Source organism: Mycteria americana, chromosome 8, assembly GCF_035582795.1.
Source record: "Mycteria americana isolate JAX WOST 10 ecotype Jacksonville Zoo and Gardens chromosome 8, USCA_MyAme_1.0, whole genome shotgun sequence".
NCBI lineage: Eukaryota > Metazoa > Chordata > Aves > Ciconiiformes > Ciconiidae > Mycteria > Mycteria americana.
Genome location: NC_134372.1, coordinates 10,660,306 through 10,683,759, shown reverse-complemented (window position 1 = coordinate 10,683,759; position 23,454 = coordinate 10,660,306). Strand labels below are relative to the sequence as shown.

General features: G+C 40.2%; 2 protein-coding genes across 6 annotated transcripts in view; one reads left to right on the top strand and one right to left on the bottom strand.

Annotated features, from left to right (window-relative positions):
* Positions 1 to 3,186: 3,186 nt before the first annotated feature.
* Positions 3,187 to 16,378, bottom strand: UBLCP1 (ubiquitin like domain containing CTD phosphatase 1). Of its 2 annotated transcripts, none has more exons than XM_075509608.1 (11): positions 16,281 to 16,378; positions 13,461 to 13,651; positions 12,962 to 13,053; positions 12,456 to 12,541; positions 12,249 to 12,364; positions 11,044 to 11,142; positions 10,014 to 10,051; positions 7,654 to 7,752; positions 7,078 to 7,194; positions 5,569 to 5,696; positions 3,187 to 4,208 (listed from the first exon to the last, which is right to left on the bottom strand). In XM_075509608.1, the coding sequence occupies exons 2-11, from the start codon at positions 13,612 to 13,614 to the stop codon at positions 4,181 to 4,183; spliced, it is 957 nt and encodes a 318-aa protein (XP_075365723.1). In that variant the 5' UTR covers positions 13,615 to 13,651; positions 16,281 to 16,378; the 3' UTR covers positions 3,187 to 4,180. The 2 variants fall into 2 exon arrangements, with proteins under 2 accessions (XP_075365723.1, XP_075365722.1); XM_075509607.1 differs by having other exon boundaries at positions 13,461 to 13,654; positions 16,281 to 16,376.
* Positions 16,379 to 16,405: 27 nt separating this feature from the next.
* RNF145 (ring finger protein 145) overlaps positions 16,406 to 23,454 on the top strand; it is a 58,595-nt gene continuing 51,546 nt past the window's right edge. Inside the window, exons 1-2 of one of the 4 annotated variants that reach the window (XM_075509606.1) lie at positions 16,406 to 17,179; positions 19,862 to 20,002. The gene's annotated coding sequence lies outside the window, so the exon portion shown is untranslated. Of the gene's footprint in view, positions 17,180 to 18,077; positions 20,003 to 23,454 lie in introns of those variants that run through there. The other 3 variants (XM_075509604.1, XM_075509605.1, XM_075509603.1) reach the window with 3 other exon arrangements.

The window sequence follows — 23,454 nt, the reverse complement described above, 5'->3', positions numbered from 1 at the left end:
TCCATCAATCCCCCAGCCAGAGCACTTCATCAGCCACCCTACACTGGGTGCAGTGGTCGCCCACACTAATACCGGCTAGCACCTGCCATGACTGCTGCCATGTCAATAGTGAAACGTCGGAGGGTTCTGCCCTCTAACACCTCTTCATCCAGCATTTCTGGTTTCAAACAGCTTCAATGAATCAGGAGAACACTTTACCTTCTGAAACACAATTTTTACCTAGGCTTCACCTTATTGGTAGAAAGAAAGTATTCAGCACTTCTTGCATCAGTCTTAAATACATCCTGAACAGACAGAGTGGAAAATGGTCTTAAACCCTTTGGCATCCACTTGCTGTCAGTCGCATGTCAAGTCAGGAATAAAAATTGGCAACGAGCTGTAGATTTCACAGTCATGCAGCAGGATTTGTTGAGCTGAATTTGCAGTTCAGTTCGTAGCTTCAGCTGTCATTCCATGTACCTCCAGTGATGAGCATTCATGCCACAGAGAGGCATTAGAGTTGTCAGATATCCAGAGCTTACAGAAATAACTTCATTTTTAAATGGACTGTCTCTTTTGGTATGAATAATCAGACAGAACAACATACAAAATACTTGACGTACTGGGCTCCCAGTACCATCTCTGATGCATGAAAATATTTGGAATATTTCAGACTCCATTTAATGCTTCTCCAGAGTTTTGCAGAACAGTAAATTATGAGCTCTATAATTAAGCCACACACTCCCTCTCTTTGATCATGCTTTCATCTTATTTCTTTTAACAGAGATTGTGAAAGCCATTGATCAAATACTTCTCAGGGACCTCAATATAACCTAAATGGAAACTAAATGTTAACAGGGAACAAGGCTTTAAACTTTGCTGTTGATAGTTATTCCCAAGGCTCAACTATACTTTGGAAATACAAGTAGGACAAAACTGCCTTCCCTATTAAAAAGGAGAAACAAAAAGTCAGCAGAGGTGTTTTCCTCTGAACTTATGAGCAATCAATATGTTATTTGGGGGCTAAGCAGAAAGGTAGCCATTTATCCTTGCAGTTTTACTAAATTCTGATAGTTTGCCACAGAATCGTATTGTGTGCATAGCCCGGAAGACTCACGTAGTACAAACACGAGAGCTGCACTGCTTTGGCCAAAGTTCCCCCCAGCAGTGGTCAGAGGGGAGCATGCAGGCTTGGCCACTATGTGTGACCTGCTCATCTTCCTGAGCACCTGCAATTCTTGTATTAAGGATATTAGACCTTCCTAGCCTATTCCCTTTAGCATCTGACTATGGACTTGCTCATGAGGTTGTCTAACTCCTTTCTGAACCTGCTGATGCCACCTGCCTCCACAACAAACTGTGGCAACAAATTCCAGGAGATTGCTACCTGCTGCTCTTAATTTTAACCCACTTTCTTATTTGTATGAGTGACCCCTCATTCTAGTATTGTGGGATTTGGTGAACATCAGTTTTGCGCTTGCCTTATCTACAGCTTCACGATTTTATAAATCTCAGTCATGTCTCAGCCAAGTAAACCACTGCAGCATTTTTAGAAGACAGCCAGTAAAATACAGGCTTCTTTTTTTTTTTGGGGGGGGGGGGGGGTCCAAATTGCAAGACTAGCCTTCAAACATAAAATATGATAAGAGAAACAACATTAGTCATAAGAGACACAATGACTGGTTGTGGTTTAGCTTCAGTCGGCAACCAAGCACCACACAGCCACTCGCTCACTCCCTCCCAGTGGGATGGGGGAGAGAATCATAAGAGCAAAAGTAAGAAAACTCATGGGTTGAGATAAGAACAGTTTAATAATTGGGGAAAAAAAAATTGTAATGAAAAGGAAAACAACAAGAAAGGGAGAGGAACAAAACCCAGGGGGAAAAAAGCAAGTGATGCAACCGCTCACCACCCGCCGACCGATGCCCAGCCAGTCCCCAGGCAGCGATCGCTGCCCCCCGGCCAACTCCCCCCAGTTTCTATACTGAGCATGACGCCATATGGTATGGAATAGCCCTTTGGCCAGTTTGGCTGTGCCCCCTCCCAGCTTCTTGTGCACCTGGCAGAGCATGGGAAGCTGAAAAGTCCTTGACTAGTGTAAACATTACTTAGCAACAACTAGAACATCAGTGTGTTATCAATGTTATTCTCATCCTAAATCCAAAACACAACACTATACCAGCTACTGGAAAGAAATTTAACTCTATCCCAGCTGAAACCAGGATACTTGTCAGCAGCAGCAATGTGCTACCATCACATTGAGATCATACTCTCACATATTCCATTGCAGCTTATAAAATATTTGAAAGGGGAGTATACATCTACTTCAGATCAGCAAATACTTTGAAATTCTGGGATGAAATCTCAGTGTCACTGAAATTAAAAAAATAAAGGGTTTTTTTGTTTGGTTGGTTTTTTTTTTAAATGTTCCTTGTATAAAGCAAAAGAAATTAATATGGCTTGTTCACTGCAAAACTTCTGTTTGTACGCCAACTTTGAGGAAAAACGTATGGGCGCACGTTTAAATACATTCCCTTGGTTCCATTTTCTCTGTCTGGCTAGCATAACAAACTCTATAGGTGACTCAAGTGCAAGGCCTTGACTTCTTTCAGCTCTTTAAACTGAAAGGTATTCCAGTACCCGTATACCAGTCCTATATTCAAGTATCTATGCTACTGTAGCCTTCCTAGGTAAAGGATCACTGTTCTAACCTCAGGGATTGTATCTGTGCTGTACGCCTTCAGTCAGCCTTCTAGTTCAGAAATCAGCTCTAGGAGACAAAACTTCAGAAATTCACCCTCCATACTTACCTAAAACAAAGATTTTATGCATCACGTTTCTGGTTTACTGGTTTAAAACACAGCTCAGGTTGGCACTAAACCATGAAGAGCAGCAGATAAGAAACTGTATATTTTCTGACAGGTCACTGAGCTGGAGCCTAACATGCTCATCTTAACAGCTCATTTGTGTCTGCTGTCCTGACACTCTGACATTTGCTGTCAAGGTTCCTTTCCCAGGCAGCTAGGCGCTTTACTATTCAACACCACTGCCCTAATCTGCAGCGGCACATACCAGTCTCTTACTTAACTACTGATGCACAATCGATGTCTCTGGAATCCAAAGAAAAACCCCAGAAAACCAAAATTAAGATTATCAATGGCTTCTCTGTTGTGCAAACTAGATATTTAAGACAGCACAGGACACAAATTATGAAAAAAGGTATTTATTATTTACACAACTGCTATAGTTCCTTAAGAACAATATATACCATATTTATTTGAAAGGGTCAGTCTTCTTTCAAATACATGAACTGCATAATGCACAAGTGTTGATAATGCCAAACAGCAGTCACATCACACTTCTATAGTGCAGGCATAAGCAGCGCAAGTAAATGATATTTCAAGAACAGTATGGCTGAATATTGTATTTAAACACAGTGTTTGCACTTTGACAAGATTTAGCTAGAAGAGAACAAGGGTTTTGTTCATGCTTTGTTAGGAATGTGACTTTCCCATCTGAGGTTTAAACCCTTTATCTGACATATGAGAATTTTTCAGGCAGACTGCTTTTCACTTACCAAATAAGAGTGGGTTTCTCTCCCTCAAACTTCAAGCTTTTGTTTTCCAGTAAACACTGCTTTATAGTACATGTTCACACACCGGGGTAAATTTGCCACAGAGGTGGTACTTTCCCATCTTACTGTCTTGCACAGAGAAACACTGACATACTAATACATACCAAACTTAGACAACTTGTAATTTATAGACTTAAATACTGGAATGGGAGAGGGAGACTGTTTCTAAAGATGGAGGGAATAGAGGGCTTATACAATTCATACACTGCCAAGGTTGGCTCCTTACTCAACTTTTTTGGTCTAAATATTTTTTTTCTAGTTTCAGAATGGTTTTGGTCTTTAATGGTTATGGTTGTACTTCGGCAGCAAAGGAGAGGAAAGTATTTTAAGTAGTAACACCAGAACTGAATGCAAGAAAAAGTAACTGACTTGTTTCTCCCACTTTGAGCTTATTGCTGTGATCTTTTAAAAAAACCCACAACCAACCACCTGGAAGACCAAGTATAGCAGTCATTCTGGCATTGGATCCAGTGTCCAGCACTATTATACTCTAGCATAAAAGCAAGAAAAAGTCCAATGATCTTAGTTATGTTCCCTTCAATTCAGTGCCACACAATTTTATTAGCGTTATTGTCCTTGCTTCTTTGAAAGATACCTGAAAGAAACAAAAGTACAGTTTTTCACAAAATAAGAGGTAGGTACAAATATATCTAGTATGTTTTATAAACTCAAAGTATGAATCTGCTTTCTTTTCTCACTAGCAATCCCCCTATTGATAACCAAAAATTAGAAATGTGATCAATACCACTTATGATTTTATTTGATTTCAACATTCTTTCACTTCTATGATAGGTTATGTTACAGTAATTCAAAGTCATGTTTTTAGTTACTCCATTAGGTTTTTTAAACAAAAGGGAGGAAGGAAATGGAAACATGTTTTATTCTAAGAGGTTGAAAATTACATCAGTTGGAAAAGTAGCTATTATATCCTCTAAGATAAAAAGGCCCATTAGATATGGCACTCCTTCAAATAAATTTGAGACTTTAATGAACAGTCATCCAGCATAACCTGAAAAGAACAGCCCTCCACTAGCTGCTTTAGAGAATCTGAGTTACTCCAAAATGCTTGTTTTCTGATCTCTTACCACTATAGCTGGAGCAATCTGGCTATGTGGTAACAGTGAAGTCTTTGCAAATACTCTAGGAAAAAAAATCCAACCAATTTAACTGACAGTGTGAAACATCCAGTGAATTTTACTGCTTTAATATTTGACTTCCTGTTCTAATCAGAAACAAGAAAGAAAATTGTATCAAGTTTGCAAGGCTGTTCTTTTCAGCACTAAATGAGTGTTTTTCGAATAGCATATTGCACACAAATTTTTTCACATGTATTGAAACTTCAGGCTGTTGCATAAAACCATTAAGAAGAATTTTGACCAAACACTTCAGCTAATCATTCTCTAGCAAGAATTAGGATGCTAACTGGTGCCCTAAGCATTTGGAAAACACTCGTTCATAACACAGTAACTTACATTTCAGAGCCGATGAATACCGTAATACCACACAACTTGGATAATGCCTGAGAACCACACTGTAACACCCCAAACCTCTGAAGTAACAGCCAGAAAAGTTGCCTCATAACACGGACCTGATATCTGAACTGACAGCCTAACTTTGTAGGGGTGGAAAGAGAGAGATTTCCAGGGACCAGGTTCCTTCAAAAATTCTTTTCCCTTTAGGAAGCATAATTGCTTCATTGAAAACAATTGGCGGTCCTGAATAGTGGAGAAGTATGAAAAAAAAAGGTCCATTCTGTCAAAATCTTATCATTTTAGTGAAGCAGGCCAAACACTATAGCCGTATTAAAATTCTACTCAAACTAAAGGATCTTCAATAACTCTAAGTGATGTCAAAGTTCATCAGCTCAGTTGTTTCCGGTCTTTGTACAAACAACCTCAAGCAAACACAGTGGGGTCAGGGACAGAAGGAAGAAAGAATTTTGACTTTGTTCTTACCTTTCCCAATGTTTGTGATTCAGCTCCAAAAAGTCATCTAATTTTGCTATTTCTTTGAGGTATTGAGTGAGCTTTAGTAGCTCCTTGTCTTTATCCCGATTTAAATGTGCTTTCATAAAAGGCCTTATCTATACAAAATAAATAAACGGGGTATAACCATTTGCTCAAAGTAAGAAAAATGCTTCCAATTCTCTATCATTTACCACCTAGTTAAAATATATTTTCAGTACTATGCCAAGTTATAACTTCTCTTAGGTAAGAGGAAGAAAAACCTTTTCCATTAGTGGCCACATCCAATTTGCCTTGTTATTCATGCAAACTGTACTGTAGGGTTTTTGCCTTGCATGCCCACCAGGAAGAAATTTGTTTTGTCTTGCACTTCTTCAAACCTTCCCCTCCCAGTCAGACAGAATAATAAAATGATCTGGAATGGACTGCCACATTTTCTAATATGATTTCATAGATATTTTTGCAGGAGACATGAGGGTTTTTCAGCTCTGCTTTATGAGTTGTGTGGCATCACTGGAACCAGATGCTTTTTTTCAACAAAAAGCATTTGATTACAATCATAACTTCTGTGAAAAGAGATGTGAGAAATGAACCTTATCTGACAACTGCTTTAAACTTGGAATACATTATACCTGTGCCTTGTTTTAGTGATTAAACGTTCTTGTCTGCAGCTCTGTTAACATTTTGACAGACGTCTTTCAAATCTGAGCTAGAGGGAGCTCTCTGGATAATCCTCTCCCAGCAAGATCTTTGCTATTCCTGATTCTCCTAACGCTGTACAACTCCAATTAACATAATCTTGCTAGATCTCATCAATTGCTATCCTCTTCACATCATGGATACTTTCAAAGAAACACCATCTTGGATTTCTGCATTTGAAAAATCTCTTTTTTTAAAAGAAATTTATGAGGGTTCTTTTAGTACCATACTGCAGTATCATCATATATAAGCAGAAATTTAAGTTGCATTCTTCTTATTTAGAACCAGCACTGATAACGGAGCACAAACTGGTTGACAACTTTATAAAATGAAACATTTGCTGTTCTGCAGTCAAAATGGCTTGAGGTATTAATTACTTCCCAGAACAGAACGCTTGCTATTACATTGGCATACCACCATGAAGTACAGCCACTTGTTATTTGATTTATTTTCTGAATATAACCACTCTTGAGATTGAACATCACATATTTCAACGGTGCCTGTCAGCAATGCCCAGCTTGATTATGACTCGCAGGTATAATTTAAGCAGAAATCATAACTTCATTGATTTTGGTAGTCTCTTAAAAGCTCACTTAGTAGTGAAACAAAGCTTATTTAATATTACTATTAGGGAAGTATTAGTCCAGACAAATGGCAATCTAAACAGAAAAACATAATAAAACATGCATTTTTTGCTAGTTAAGAATAGCCTTTCTTTATGATACAGCAAAGAAGTATGAGAAAGTACTACTTGAAGTATAAGAGGAAGTAGTAATAAATGAAAATTCCAGTTAAAATTACCTTGAGTCCATTTTGTGGATTCATTAGGAAGTTTCGGCCAATATCATCAAACATAATAGTATTTTTTTTGCTGTAATATTCTGAAAATTTTCCCCAGATAACACCAAGAGGCTTCACCTGCAAAAACAACACATACAGGGTACCTGAGGTAAATCAGATCACATGCAGGAGATGAAAATACCAGTCTACAGGAACTCGAGTCCAAACTCGAATGGACACTTGTATTCTTTTGCTGAAAAATTAGCGGGTAGTTGGACTTTAATAAGGGAAGAGATGTGAAATAGTATAACATACTAAATACCTCCCCCACTAAAGAAAACCTTTCTGTTGGTACTAAATTTTCTTACAACAATTTTCTATTATTTGATTTGAAACCAGTGTCATCCAAATGTACTACTCGAAATAACACATGAACAGAGAATTTCAGTAGAAAAAAAAAAATAATCTATGCTTCCAAGATTCTTACTGTTTTCTTGCATGAAAACTCCAGCACGATTTTATTGTTGAATATTTCAAAGGGGTATGATAACATGTCAGCTGAACGCAGAAAAAGATCAGGAAAAAATAGGTACTTACATCTATTAGTCCTCTTCTAGGAGTGTGCACTGTTATCATGGCAGCACTGTCCAACATGAAAGTTATCTTGTAGTTTGCATTGGTACTCACTCCAAGCTCCTGCATCACAAAGATTTATTATTAAAGCTTCTAGTTATGACAGTTTTACTGCTGTACAACTGAAACCACGATTGTAATACATTGTTTCTGAAAGGCTGAGCTGCTGAGGATTACCAGAGACACACTAAAAATAGGTATCTGGGGGGTTTTAGATTTTTTTTTTATCCAATGAGAATCATAAAAGTACATCATTCTACCAAGAGAAAAAAAGCTGACGGGGATTTATTTTTGCAGTGTTTACTATCAGAAACTTATCAACTGATGTCAGCATAAAATCAAAGCAACTTTGCAGAAAAGGTAAAATAGAGAGAGGTCTTGCTCATACCTTCATGCATAGTCTTTCACAAGTTCTACATGCCTCAACTTTACTGAATATCTATAGCAAGGGTAGCAACCGTGTGCTCTGCTATTTGTTCCTTCCAGTAAGTTGCAACAAATCACAGCCCAAAGATGAAATACACAGTAACAGTTCATTGTTACTCTTTCCTCCTACACATGTCCAAGATCACCAATGTTAGCCAGACATCTGTCAGTTTGCACTTTAAAGATTTGATAACTCCTGAAATAAAGACTCTAAGGAAAACCTACCCGTTTTAGAAAAAAAAAAAAAAAAACAAAAAACCACAACCAAAACTTTGACTAGATGAGAGAGCATCACTTCAATTTCAAATCCTTTACAAAGTTGAAAAGTAATAGTAAAATCTGCTGACGTTATAACGTAGATGTTGCTGACTTAAATTTGTGGTGCATGCAACAGCAGTAATGTGCAAAGCTACACAACAAGGAGGAAACATCCACTGCAGCAGCTCTCTCGCAGATATCCAGCCACGCTTAATTGATTTCTTTTACATGAAAAAGTGAATCTTGCAAATAAAAAGCACTACCTACCTGGGTCAGCGTCCTGTTACACTGAAAAAACTAGCTGTTCTAGACTGTATGAATTCCAGGTATAAATAGATGGTAAATGAGAGATTAAACTTGGTTATCTGATACTCCCTTCTTTTTAATGCTGCTCCTGCTTTGTAGTTTAAAACAAAAACTTTAATGCCAAGTATTGCTGCGATTATTGTTCCCTGACAAAAAGTGAAACTTTTAGAGGTAAGCACCCCTGGTGCTATCAGTTTAAAGAGAAACAGCAGTAGGCATCTAGTAGTAGGAATCTCAACTGATCAAGATCCAGGAGTAGGCATAGAGAGGTTGCGATTCAGTAACATATAAAAGGGCTGGAAAGGTGACCTAGAAAGGTAGAAAGGTGACCAAAGCATGGGAAACAGCCCAGTTTTGAACAATGGTTTTCCACAAGATTGAATCCTAGCACTATACTGACAGACACAACATAAACAGAGATGTAACACTGCCACAAGAAGTGCAATGTTTGCAAGACTTTTTTTTTTTTTTTTTTTACTCACACTAACTCTACTTCATAGTTCTGACTAAAGGTTCTCATTTCTGAGATCTCCCTCAGGCATTTTTGTTTGTTTAGAAAAATACTAGCAATTAATTATTTTGAGGAGGAGAACATTGGTGCTTTACTTTGTTAAAACCTGAAAAAAATGCTTAGTCTATAACAAAGAGTGGAGATACAAAAGCTTAAATTTGGAAGTTTTCCCTGAAATGGAAACAAGCTTTGGTTTATAAGCATAAAAAACCCCAACCCACCAACCAAACATACAGCAATTCTGAGAAAGCTCATTAGATTTACAGCTAAGCCTGACTGTAAATATGTTTACCACTAGGTCAGCTGTGCAAAACTGGCTAGTTGCCTGATTTAGGTACGGAAGAAACTAGGATTAAAACAAGAGCTCTTACGGATGTTTAATAAGGCAGAGGAAGCAACAGAACCACACAGCTGCAAGAGGTACAAGATAAATATGAAAAGAGTTTCCTTTTGATAACCTACTCTGGTATGCCACATCTGTCTGCTCCTTTAAAAAAAAAGATATTACACTTAAAGACTATAATTAGAGGTAAGATGAAAGCAACTGTGACGGCTGCGTGACTAAGTTTCAGCAGGTACTGACTTGTGTTTAGTTCTGCTAAATTTAGCATCTACTGCTGATAGTTTGTGTGGGATTCTAAAATTAGATTTAATCTAGTTTTGTGACAAAGATAATTTAAAGTGACTATGAAGATTTAAAAAACTTGGGTTTTGATTCATACAACCTCCCCAGTTGCTAACCCACTCTATAACGCTGAGCATGAGTCCACCTATATGAACAGCTAGCCAGACTAGAAACAAATTACACATTTTCAGAACTTACTTTCATTTTAGCTTCAATCCACTTCATATTAGTAGCAGCTGAAACAAAAGGGAGAAAACAGAAAAAATAGTTTATCAAAATAGGTCAGTGACAGGCAAAAATGAAACAAGCCAAGAAACTGTTCACTTAACATATCAAATTTTTACACAAAATTTAATTTCAGAAAGATACATCCTTGTTACAGTTTTTAGGGTTCACTGCCTTGAAGACAGCCTTGCTTCATGGAAGTTTATTTTTATTTGGAACAGCTTACTTTTCAAATGAACAACTAGATGAAACACTGCATGCGTTTAAACCATTTTCTAGATCAGCTGTTACTGAACTACAGTCTGCAGGACCATAAGAAGTGGGCTACACCTGGTTTCAGGAACAATACTGCCTGTGCAGGATTTTCTCCTGGAAGCAATGATAAGAATACATAAGGCCTGGAAAGGACAAAGTGTCAACATTGCTCACTGATCTAAGAATATGTGGAAACATTGTTCCAGACTATGAAAACTAAACTTTGTAATACAATTTTAATATGGTTTAAACTCTGCACTGTCTGAAGTCTGTTCTCCAGCTGTTGGACAGGAAGTGAAACAGCATGCAAAGGCAAATGGTCAACAATCCCCGTAGACAGGAGAATTTGGTTCATTTGGCAGTTCACTACTTATTGTCTGGATTGAGATTATTTGTAAAGATAGCTATCAAACAGTGGGTGAATGTTGATTATACAATTCTGTTACTTCAAGCACTTGTTTGTTTGTACAAAGTAACACTCAGTAAAGTGATCTTGAGCTTTATACTATAATTAGATCCATTCACGTTAGCAATATGTGGTGCTTTTTCACATAAGAATTACTATTTTTCTAAAATAGCTCTAATAGCTGTGTGAACATTCCTGCTGAACGTATTACAGCTAAGCGTTCATGTATTGGTTTAGATCTTGTGATTCACACTAAAAAACAATATAAAAACCTCCCACCTGGAGTCTCTGCTCTGAATGACAATTTACAATAAAATCTTAGGTATTGAGTATAAAACTTACACCAAATTACAATATCATAATCCTCATATGCAGATGTCAGGAATTCATGAAGGTATGGCCTCATCAGTTCTACCCCAGTTTCAGCACATGATCTGTGGTCTAAAAAGAATATAAGAGAGAAACAATTCATTATTAAAGTTTAAGTTAAGTTATTAAAGTTCAGTCTGACTTTCCCATCTATCCAGAGACCTGAAGAGTTTCATGAGGGAAGCACTGGGGCACTTTAAAATCATGAATGAATTCATAGCAAACTACCATTCCCATTTTAAAGGTGGAGAGAAGAAGCAGAGGGGATATTTATCTGTTGATCCTTACAGGTATTTGAGGGCTTAGGTAATAATTAAATCAGAGATCTGTGGGTCTGAATATCTTTGAAGAGTAAGGCCAAATAGTTCATCTGTGCACCTTAGCAAATTTGTAATAGCCCAGATATGAAACAGATTCCTTCAAACCTAGTCCAGTTAATTTTGTGAACATATATCAAGCTTATTTCAGACTTGGAAATGTTGCCTGTTCCAATTAGAAAACTGCTGTCAAATTCTGCTAGCAGAGGACCTCTAAATAAAAATTTTAAACTCAGTAATAGGTTGAATTTTTATTTGAGATTGCAAACAAATCTCATCAAAAAGGAAAGCTAAGGAAAAGGAATAAAGCAAGCTATTATTTACTGCTTATAGTCAAGCTGCCATGACACACCTACATCCCAGAAAATTGAGTCAGAAGGAAAACTCTGGCTTCCAAAAAAACCAGTCTGACAGAATTTGCAAGTAAAACATGTTTTTGTGCATGTTTAGTAACAATCTGGAAATAAAATTTGAAGCTATTCTCCCACGCCCCCCAAAAGTGGAGTCAATCAGGTACAGACTGAGATGGTTGTGTTACAATGTCTTTCCCTGCCACCGTGATGGCCAAGATGCAAGTTGGTCAAGAGAAAGATTATCTGGATAAAATACTAAATAGCTACTTTTTAATGTCTTCTTGCAGAAAGTAAATAGTTGCTGCACTAAAATCAACAATATGCAACACTTACAAAGCCAAATGCTTTTTAAAATAAGACCCCACGATATTACAAAGCAGAAGTTATATAGTACAACACATACCAAAGTTACTGAAGAAGATTTGTAAAGCAAAAATCCAGAAATGCGAACTAGCAAATAAACTGACCTCTTAAACAAACAAAAAACACAAGTTGCATAAAATCTCACCAAATAGTGTATAGTCAACATCTAGCACCAGCAGCTTTTTTCCTTCTCTAGGAGGATTCAGAATTTCCACTTTGTATTCTTTAACTCTGCGGGAAATTTTTAGTAGATTTTCTTCCCTAATATAACAGTGCAAAAAGTTACAGTTAATTAAAATGCATACTGTACATTCTATAACAGGACTGTTTTTTAACAGCTAAAGCTCCTAACCTATTTTCTACTTCCACAACTTCCTCTTCAATATCAAAGTCATTGATGACATCATCATTATCAGGAGGTGGCCCAAGGACATCTTCCTAGAGGAATAATAATAAAAGATAACTACGATCACTGAAGGAAAATAACAACGGATAACAAGTTTCTGTTCCTGCACATTACAGGAAAAAAATCACTATTTAATCAAAATTATTTCACTTTACTAGTGGAAGGAATTACTAAAGTATACTGTTAATTGTTCAGATTTGAGAAGTCAGTGAATATCATAATAATAGGTTTGTACTTTAAGTCCAGAACAATACAGGAGTTTAATGAATACACTGCTATCAGAGTTCTGCAGAAAAGCTCACTTTACATAGAAAAATAAATACCAACAGAAGTCTATTGTACTACTATTTTTCACATGACTACTGGAATATTCAAAATTTAAAATTGTAACGAGGAGACATACATAAAAGCATCTTTCCCTGTTTAAGCTAATAAACAAGTAAAGTATTTACCAAACTCTCTTCACGAGTGCCCATCATCATAATTTTAGTATTTGGTTTCAACTTGAGAGCTCCAAGTTTAACATCATCATCTGCAGGTTTGCCTATAATGCGAGCAAATAATTTTTTTTAACGGGGTAGAGAGATTTTAGAAAACTGTCAATACATTTCATGCTTAGTTGAAATAAGCTACCCATCAAACACCAGAACACCCCAAGCTGGTATTATCGTCCTCCTCCATATACAGATACATTGCTTGTCTGGCTAGCAGCAATTTAACTTTTTTTAATGTGTGTTTGCCACACTTCCATGTCAGCCATTAAAAAATGACCAGGTAGATGTAGCAATAATAAACAATATCCAGTGATGTACAAAATTCCTATGTTCATTCAAAAGCTACATCTGGGAGGTAGATGCCCTGTTAGTAGACACATCCTGGCTAGGTTTAGAGGATGTTCATCCATAAATATCTTGGGCACATCCACAACAAATCATAAACATAAATAATTACCCTTCATTTTAAGTCCAAGTAGTTTTTGACGCTCTGGTAACACTCCAGTAAGGCCTTTAAGAGACTGCTTCAGATCCAACACTGTGTCTTCTTCTGATAGCGAGGTTATCGTATACTCCTGTCCACCCCATTTTATTATGAGAGACAGAGACATCCTTGAAGCATATGTTCAGTATTATTTTCTGAAAAATCTGCTGCAGGAGGAAAATACAATGATCATGTAAGGAAGAAATAGGATAATTACTCTTTTCAGAGACAAACCATACAGTCTGTTTAAAGTATTTTCGATTTTTTATTATATTGTACATCAAAGAGCTGTTCGTTTTGCACGAACAGATGATAAACATGTTGATAAAATGTTGAAACTAAGGGAGAAAGAACAGCACTAAAACTAGGGCTCCGAGTTCCACTTCAATGTATTTAGCAATGTCACATTCACCGTTTGCTCCAGCATATGCTCACTTGCTGTGTGTTCTGTGCAGGTACAGCCTGTTCACTGCACAACCGGCACCCAAGCAGAGTACTGCAGTGTCATAAAAGTAATTTCAAATCTCAGAAATGTCCTCTGCAATAATTATACAACCGAACCAGCCATGGATATCTTTACATATGTAACAACAAAACAGCAAATATGAAATACCTAAAATATATAAAACCATAAAAATAGTTCTGAACCCAACAATTAATTTTTAGCATTGGACTTCTCTATTCACTTTCACTAAGATCTGTGTAATACCTGCAGTAATACACACCCCAAGTCACGTCTCACTGTAGCAATATCAAAGCAAGAGTTTGAAAACAAAGCCAGAATACACACCTACACAATGCAATTACACTGTAAGAACTGCACTTTCATTGCAGTGCTGACAAAACAAACAATTATATTATCTTTAATTTACACAGCATCACTTATACAAATTGTATGTAACAGTTTAGTCCTACATGAAACACAGCAGAAAAACAAGATTTTTAGCTTTTTGTGGAAAGAAGAACACGTTTTTCCTGTTAAAGCTTGGAAACAGAGAATCAAGGAGATGGAAAGGTATGAAAAGGCTGTTACAGACTGCCAGGAAATGCAGAGGAGGCCTCTGCACCACTAATGGTGAGATTGTCCTCGAAAGACTGATATTCAAAAAGAAGAGAGCAGACCTGTGAAAAAAATTGAGGCTATCCACTTTCAAGAAATGCATTACACCAAGAAATACAGGCCTGGCAATTCTGAAAAATCTCAGAATCCAAAAATCTGATCCCTCTTCCTCTCTAGCATTGTATTCTCAGAGGTTACCTGCTCTCAGACAAAATACTTCTCTTTATACAGTATAGCCTATTAGGAATGAACAAGTAATTACTCAGGCATACCCACCAAGCTCAGACCAGATGAGAAATAGAGGGCTAGATACAACCTGCTTGTTGAGAACACTACAAGCCACACCTCCACACTATTCCCTCTAAGAGCCCTGAAAACAAATTGAAGAGGAAAACTGGTATCACAGAAATATGAATTTTCCTCCCCTCCCCCCCCAATATCCCCAAACCAGATAGGGACCTAGTAGTATCCTGTGAAAAAGACTCATGAAAAAGGGGTCTTAGAAGCACCAAGAAATTCAACTGAGGTTAAGGCTGCACAGCATCAAGTAATGTTGATACATAGGGTCATTATCATAAATTATCCCTGTCCATAATTCTTAGACTAAGTTTACAAAAAGAAGAGGATATTGTCTGTTTTATCACCTGTACCATACACCTCAAATAATTCTGCAAGAAAATGCATAGGGCAAGAACTGTAAGAAAACTTCTCAAGTCTCTGTCCAGGGCTAAATTGGAAAGATCATCCCTTCAAAGTTGAGCACTTGACCAACCGTCTATCCTTACTGAATTACACTCCTGTCAAGATGGGTGTTATCAGAAATGCCAAACAGAAATAAGACACCTTTATTCAATGCCAAATCCCTAAGGAGACTGAGTGTGGTCACTAGAATCAATGATTACAGGAAAAGAGATTAGGAGCAGAGAAAGTCACAGGGATTTTCAAAGTTTCTACCATCAGGGCTGGACACCATGCGAAACTGAAGCTTACTGAAATGAAGCCTGCTTTGATTAATTACATTTTCAGAGCCTTCACAAGCCCCTTGGACCAGCAAGAGCCTTCAGGTTGGAAGGTCACTGGGACAGAGAAAGCGTTAAAGTTGTGTTGTTATAATTAAATTGTCGCATTACGCCACTTTTCTTGGAAGATTTGGAAGCGAGACATCCACATCTTTAAGTTTCACTAAGCAACGTAAAACATAAACATAAAACCCCCAAAACACAGAAAGTGCAATACTGTGCAGACGGGACCTCAGCCCTTTCTACTACACCGCAACAGGTGGAGGAACGGGGTTTCAAATCAGAAGATGCTCTGCGTCAGCCCCCACCGCAAACACGTCTCTGGACAGCAGCCGCAGGAGCACAAGCCGAGGTTCGCTTCCCCCCCGTCTCCCGTCGGGGCTGTCCCAGCAGCGACACGGGGCGAGGCGAGCGGGGAGAGCCCACACGCTGCTGCCGGCCCCGGAGCCTGGGGAGCCGCTCCCGCCCCGCAGACGTTACGGGGGCACCGACCCGGCCGAGACAAGCGCCCGCCCTCGGGCCCCTCCCGCGACAGGCCCTGCCTCACCCCGGCCCGGTAAAGCCCGGCCTCCGCCGCACACGGGCGGGCTCGGGCCCAGACCCACCGGGCTGCCCCGGCGATCGGGTAACGGCGGCGCTGCCCGCAGCCCACCGGGTCACAGTGCCGCCGCCGATCCGCCCCCCTCCCCTCGGCAGCGCGATGCGGCCCCTCACCCTGGCAACGGAACCGGCACCGTTCCGCGATCCGCCGCACCGGAAGCGGAACTGGCGCCCACAGGAAGCGGGAGGGGGGGAGGCAGCGCGCGGCGCCCGCTGCCGCCCGGATGTGCGCGGGTTTCCCGCTCGGCGGGCGGCAGCGTCGCCATGGCAGCGCGGGGCGGCCGGAGCCGGCGGGCCAGGCTCGGGCTCTTGGCCGGGCCGTGGCTTCCTGCCGGAACGATCATCCCCGAGCGGGGCTTGGGCGGCCCGCCGTGGGAGCCGCCCGTGCGGCCGCTGCTCACCCCGGCGGGCCCGGTCACCGCTGACTGAGCGGTGGTGGGGAGGGAGGGGTGATCCTGCCTGTTCTTGTACCGGTCAGGCTGTGAGGCGAGGGAGAGGTTTCACCTTCTTTAACGAGAAGCACAGCTTTCCTCGCACGCCTACCTGAGGAGAGCTCGGGGCTGCTCCTGTCGGGTTCACGCAGGAAATCGCGGTTTTGTGAGGTAACATCCACGGCAGCCGCGGAGCGAGGGTCCTGCCCGGACCCCCGCACTCCCCTCATCGCCGGCTGTGAGGCCGAACTGCACCGGAGCCCCACCAGAGCTCAGCTTGGGCCCCAGGGAGGCCGGTATAGGCCACGTCCGTGTGCAGCTATTGCCACCAGTGTCTCTTTTTCATTATTAACCCTGAAAGGAGATTGCTCTGCAGCTAGGAATCCTGACTCAAAACTTAATTAGTTTCTGAGCTGACTCTTTACAGGCATATTATCTTTTTGTGTCTGTTGAATCAAGGGTCACTTCTCAGCTACTGTTGGGGTTCTCAGGGAACTGGCTTCGGCTGCAGTGGTTTTGTGCGTGGACAACAGATGTAGAAGAAAAAGTGTATTTTGCACAAAGATGGCCTTTTGCACTCAGGTATTCTGCTTTGCAGAGATAGTTTAAAGGAAAAAAAATTGTTCTGCGGTAAAGTCTGGTTTCCTACATACGTGAAATCAAGTGGAGATGATACGGACTGCAGTTCCCCTTGGCATCAGCAGAGACGCTGTTAAATTTGAGGGAGGAAGTGAAAGTTTCAGTCCTTCCTCATCTTAGGTCTTGCCCTGTAGAGAGGTTAGATAACTTTTCTCTCTCTTTCTCATTTGGTGATAAATAGGGAAGGGAACAAAAGAGCAGAGGTAAGCAGCTGCGCTGCTCTGAAGTTTCTTCAGAATGGTTGCTGTAACTTTTAAGAGCCGTTCCTAGTGTAAGTAAATCTCAGTGAAGAAGTGCAGTATAAAAAAAAAACGCATAGAAGCCTGATTTCTTTCCTGAGTGGATATGAATTTAATGTATTTCCTGCCTGGATATGTATTTTGAGTTCTGTTCTGCATTCAGGTTTTAGCATAAAAGCACTCTGGTTTCCAAAAGAGTGGTACAAATGGGAGAGTACTGTAGTGACTGTTCATGACAAGTTTAGCTTCTGACTGCACATAAATCCACGTAAAACCAGTTGTTATGTATGTATCCCAGTCACGAAGGGGTTGCTTTTTCCTTTAACGACACACAGTTGTCCTCCGCACAGAGGCAGCACATTACAGTAGTGCTGGAAAACTTCCAAAGCCGCAACTAGTAATTAAAGTCACACCCTGTCATAAAACTGTGCACCCTTCAGGCCTGTTTAAAAATTCAGGCTACAAAAATGATATATCATGTGATCACCTCTCTATTTGTAATCTTCTAAAATATTTTTTATTACTTTTTGGTTGGCTTTTAAAAAGCTCTCTTGAAGAGGAGGCAGTAGGGTTTTGGTTTTGTTTGGGTTTTTTTTTTCTGTTTGAGGAGTAATATGAAAAAGTATAAGTATTTCTGCATATTTCATTTCTGGTATGATACTGATGTTTTAGTATCCCGAGCTATGACTAGGCACTAGGCACTGTTGAAAAATGCTCTGATCCTGTCAACATTCATGTGGCACAGATAAATACGTCCTTTTACTTAGCTGTGAAAACGCATGGTGGTGCTCAATCCTAACATTAATAAGTGCAAAGTGGTAAAGTAATTTGACTAAGACCATATAATTACAATTCAGAGCCCAAACAGCATAATCTTTTCTTTGTACTGAGGAGTTTGTTTTGTGGGGGTACTCTCTGGGTTTACAATGCGGTAAACTACCAGAGCAAGGAGGAAGGAAAAGCAGTGGGGAAATTTTAAAGCAAATGCACGTTCCCTTTCACCTTGATGTGCACTACGTTCTGGGATGCTTCAGGGTGAAATAAAAAAAGTGACTGCATGTCAAATTGATGCCTGCTGGCTCCTTTCCAGTACCTCATGTTCACAGCAAGCATTTCTGAGCGTTTTGAGGAATACGTTCCCGTGCATAACTACTGAAGCCTAGGAGCTCATCTCCTAAATTGCTCTTCGTGCTGCATATAGGAGAACAAAATCCCCACTAGCAACTCTGGGGGATGCTAGGTAAGAATCCTTTAAAATCATCATTTAAAGCTGAAAACCATGTGGAAAGCTCAAAAGGTTGCTTTGAGAATTAAGAGAAAGATTAGATCACATCTCTATGTGATCTAAGGAATTAGAAAAGCAAAAGGTGATTATATTGCAGGGCTGAGAGATGCTAAATATTCGTTATATTCAGTGACTTTAATGGGGGAGAGTCAGTGTGGATGTTAATGTGACGCAGACTATGAATGGGCCAACATCCCAGATTTGAAGGTTTTGCAACTTTTTTTTTTTTTCAAATTGCTTTTTGGTTCAGAAAACTCATTTGAATATGCACCAGTCTCTCTACCCCACTTCTAAATTGAACCCACGTTAGGAAAAAATCTAGAGCAGAGCCCATATTCTCCACTAGGCATAGAAGAATCCTTAAAATACAGCTTGGTACCAGTGTATTTTAATCTGGTTTACACTTTTTGGTTTCCCCTCTCAACTCTTTTTACTATTTCCTAAAATACTTTCTTATTTACTACTTTTCCCCAGTCCTTTTTCTCTGTTTTATAATTTGTTCTAAGCACGTGGTAAAAGCAATGATGTCTGAGAACGTCGAACTCTTCAAGTGTATACCATCCAAGTGGTTCTAGCCCAATGCAGATGTGTGTGCAAGCCTTCTGTGCGGTTCGTGACCACTTAAATGTAATACAACAGACAGCATGGTTTACTGGACGCTGCCATCACTGTGCCCTAGAAATGTAGCTTTTGAATGCAAGCTCTGATTCTGAGTCACTGTGTGACTCAGGGCAAAACACCGAGAGCTGAATTTCCGTGTTTAATAATGTGGTGTGCTTTAGTAGCTGGCAGCTCTGCTGGAGACATGGAAATGTCTCAAGTTTGAAATGAAACACATTTTCAAGTTATCACTAATACAGTAAGTCTCTGTCTCAGCTTCCTTATCAGTAAAGTGGAGGTTAGAATAATATTTATATAGTTTCCTTATAGGAGATTTTCAGGATTATTTAATTAATGTTGGCACTGTGAGACATTATAAATACTAGAGGCTTGTACCAGTATACCATATGATTCTCCACTTTCTGAATGCAACTGTTATTCCTCTGCCACTATTCAGCCCAATTATTTTTATTTTATTTACTTCGATTCTTTGTATTCTAGATTATGCCCCACTGGCAAGGGATCTTGGGAGAGAACTGTGATGCTTTTGTTTGCCGAACAAAACCTGATTCATCACTTTCCTTACGTCACCACCCAGCTCTCTAGCTTCTCAACATAGAGATTGGGATGGCTTTCCTTTAGGTAAGTTGTAAATCACAGCAGCTGTTTATTTGTTTGGAGTCAGCACTCTCTAGTGTTATGAAAGTGGTAAAAATATATGTAATCATATGAGATACGTAATTATCAGAGATACTGCAGAAGTGGTTTCCTGAAGAGAGTGAAAATAAATACGAAATTGAGAAACTGGAACTAGCTGAATTGCTAGAAACAGCTCTGGAAAGCAGTGAGAATGAGAGGAAAAATGAGCGTCGATGAGAAGCTAAGTGATGGGAAGAAATTTATGAAATAGGGTCACAAATAGGGAAAAGCAGAGAATTTCTGAGATGGGGCTACGGAGTGAGAGTAGGTAAATCAGAGAAAGAGATGCACTGGCTCTGTTGCTGTTGTGGGACCCAATAATGCTCCCAGTTCCTGTGTCTGGGTATGTGTTTCTGCAGGAATTACAGTTTATTTGTTCCTTCATTTAGTGAATGGGATAAAATTGCAAGAAGAGAACACAAAGGCTTTTGGGGCTGGCTGCCATCAGTATTGTAAGGCATACACAAGGCACCAAATTAGGTTTCCAGGCAATCTTAATTTTTGCATTATTTAACTTTTGTCTGACTTTATGCAATATAACCTACTCGTTAAGACATTCCTTTGCTTATACATATGTGTGTATGAATATTTTTTGAAACAATGGCTTGTAAAATGCTTCAAGTAAAACTGCCCATGTTACTGTCCACCTTAGGCATGTGGTGTCCTTCCATGTCAGCTTATTTTGCTCCTCTTGAGAATTCTTATGAGGGATTTTCATTGTAAGCAGTTTGGGGTGCTGGCATTTGTCCATCCACATAGACAAATCAAGCTTCCACATTATCTGAACTCTGAGAAGGTCTTTTGAAAGTTTTAATGAGATGTCACCATAGTGGCCCCCTTTAGTCCTCAGCTGCTAATCACTGAAAGTTTGGAATCCAAACGCCTCTGTTAATAATGAGAGATAAACAATCATTGAGTTTGAATTCTTAGCCATCCAGTCTCAAATGCAGGAAAGGCTTTTAAAATTCTAGAGAAATGAAGCAGAAAGTTGAGGTGCTTTTAAAAAGACATGCCTGACCAGACACTGGTAATACCACATACCTGATCTGTCCATTAGAAAGGCTGTGCTTTTGTGAAGTAACACATTTTCAGAATTAAATGCTGAGAGATGACAGAATGAAATAAAGGTGGGGTTCAGCTCCTATTGTTTGCTTGCAAACTGAAGCGAGAACTTCGGTGATTTGCTACAATACTTTCATGATATAATTACTTCTAAAATAATAATAGAGATTTCCACTCCATCTCCTGTAAATACCTGTCGCTGTCTACAGTTGTGAATATGTATTTGTCTCTCTGTGCTGCTTGCTGTCTTTTTTTCTCAGAAGCTGCAGTGCAGACAGGTGGTAGGACTTAGAGATCCCGCACCATCACCCCTGGCCTCAGTCAGCATTGAACCAAGCCCGCAAAGAACAGAAAAGAAGTGACTCATGATTTTTTTTCCATGTACGGCATGAGAAGACAAGCAGGCCCTAGAAATGAAGCTGAAATTCTTATGCCTTATATGACAGCTGGTTCATACTCCTTGTGATAAGAAGTGGGGTACTGGCAAGTATTAGTGAGCAGTGACGCAGTAGTGAGTAGGCTGAGCCAGGCAGAACAATGGGGTGGCTGGAGACTGGTGAAGCTATTGTTTTCCTGTGTTCCCTGCAGGAATCCAGGGTTTGGAGCGGTGTGTACCCCAGACAGAACAAAAGAATTAGGTGATAGTGGCATGATTAATGAAAAGATGCATAAAACGAGAGCTGCAAGCACTTGTCATGCAGGGACATGTTAAGTGGCAAATGAGGAAACTAACTGCTTAGGAGAGAACTCAGTGGCTCAGAGAAGCCCTGTGCAGAAGGGTCTCTGTGATCCTTATAAGCCTGACGAGAGCACAAAGTGCTTATGAGTAATAATCACATGTATATGCGTGTCCTTAGTTTGGCTGGATATGCTTATTTGCTCTTTCTAAAGAGAAGAATTACTGAGTTTAGGAATCTTTGCATGAACTGATAGCTTTAAACTAAAAGCTTTACAATAAAAAAAGCCTGTTATTTTTTAAATAGTGTTAAAATCTGAAGCTTGTGAAAAATTGTATCAGTAAGCTGAGCTCCTCTATGGTGCCTGAGCAAAGGCTTCCGTGTGGGAGACCGCAGTCAGTTGCACCATTTGGTCTCCTTTCTGCTGCATTCTGAGCTGACCGGAGTATGGGAGAAGACAGGTCCGGTATTAACACCAAATACAACCACCCAAGTATACAGCAGGGCAGAGCCCTACCAGTTTTGATAGAAGTTAACACAGACGTGTTCAAACTACCTTTTTCTTCTGGTATTTTGAAAACCTTTGGGTTACTGAGACAAAGGTAGTTTTGCAAAGCAGAATGTGGACAGACACCCAAACCCCTTATTTTAATACCTCTACTTCATAAAGACATTGTATTGAGGCTACGCATTGTTAATACCTACGTCTGTGAATGCTCCAGTCCTCATTAGAGATGGAAGGAAAAAAGCAATTAAGTTGGCTAGCCCAACCCTTGTGAACTACAGGATTTTCCAGTTCAGTGTATTCCCTCATTCCTCACTGCAGCAAAGCTTTTTCAAGTCCCAGACAACGTGGCTTTGTAATTTTTCAAACATTAAGGTAAAAAACATGACTTCTCTTGGGTCACATTTTTTCCTTAGCGCTTAAGAGTGCATGCTAGGGCCTGGCCATGCAACCTTTACAGAATGAGTAATGTTAGCGAGACTTTTCATGCAAGGGCTGTGAGTGCAGACTGTGAAGCATGAGCTCCTGCACAGGGGGCTGTGCTGTCAGGGAGCTGCCCCTAGCACAGGTCCCCAGCTGAAATATGACAATGCAGAACAAGAAGTCTGCTATTTTTCTGGTTGGTCTCACAACAAAGGTGACTATAGATTCTGCAGTACTCCACTGGAAAAACCCGAGTCAACTTTAGTATTTTAAGTTAATACAGTATTTTGTGTTCCACAAGGCCAGTACAGACTATTATTAAAATAGCTGAGCCGCCTTTTCAGACATCTGCCCAGACACTACCTCAAATTTTGCTGGCTGACTCTTGTGAGTCATCTTTCAGACTCGCAGCTGCCCTGAGGAGCCCTTCACGTCCCGGAGGACCCCAAACCAAACCAAAACTAAAACCCTGGTCTCCCATCGGAATTTAAACCCAAACCTCTGCCTTTTCGGGGGTGGGGCGAAGGGTAACAGCGTGACGAGAGGGCGCCTAGCGCCGAGCTGCCCCGGCGTTAAGGGCAGAGCCCCGCTGGCTGGCAGGGAGCCCTCTCCGCGGCGCGCAGCCGCGCGCAGCCTCCCCGGTCAAATTCCTACGCCCAACACGGCGCTTTCCACCCCAACAGCGCGTTCTGCTCTCTCCCCCCCGGCCCCCGGGCACGTTTGCAGCG

What these genes read in the sequence shown, in the direction of transcription:
- UBLCP1 (XM_075509608.1), bottom strand. Translation starts at nt 13,614, where the DNA reads ATGTCTCTGTCTCTCATAATAAAATGGGGTGGACAGGAGTATACGATA. An exon ending in GGATTGAAGCTAAAATGAAA is followed by an intron (nt 7,753 to 10,013) that starts GTAAGTTCTGAA and finishes TTTGTGATGCAG; the next exon opens with GAGCTTGGAGTGAGTACCAA. An exon ending in AATCACAAACATTGGGAAAG is followed by an intron (nt 4,209 to 5,568) that starts GTAAGAACAAAG and finishes TGTTTCTTTCAG; the next exon opens with GTATCTTTCAAAGAAGCAAG.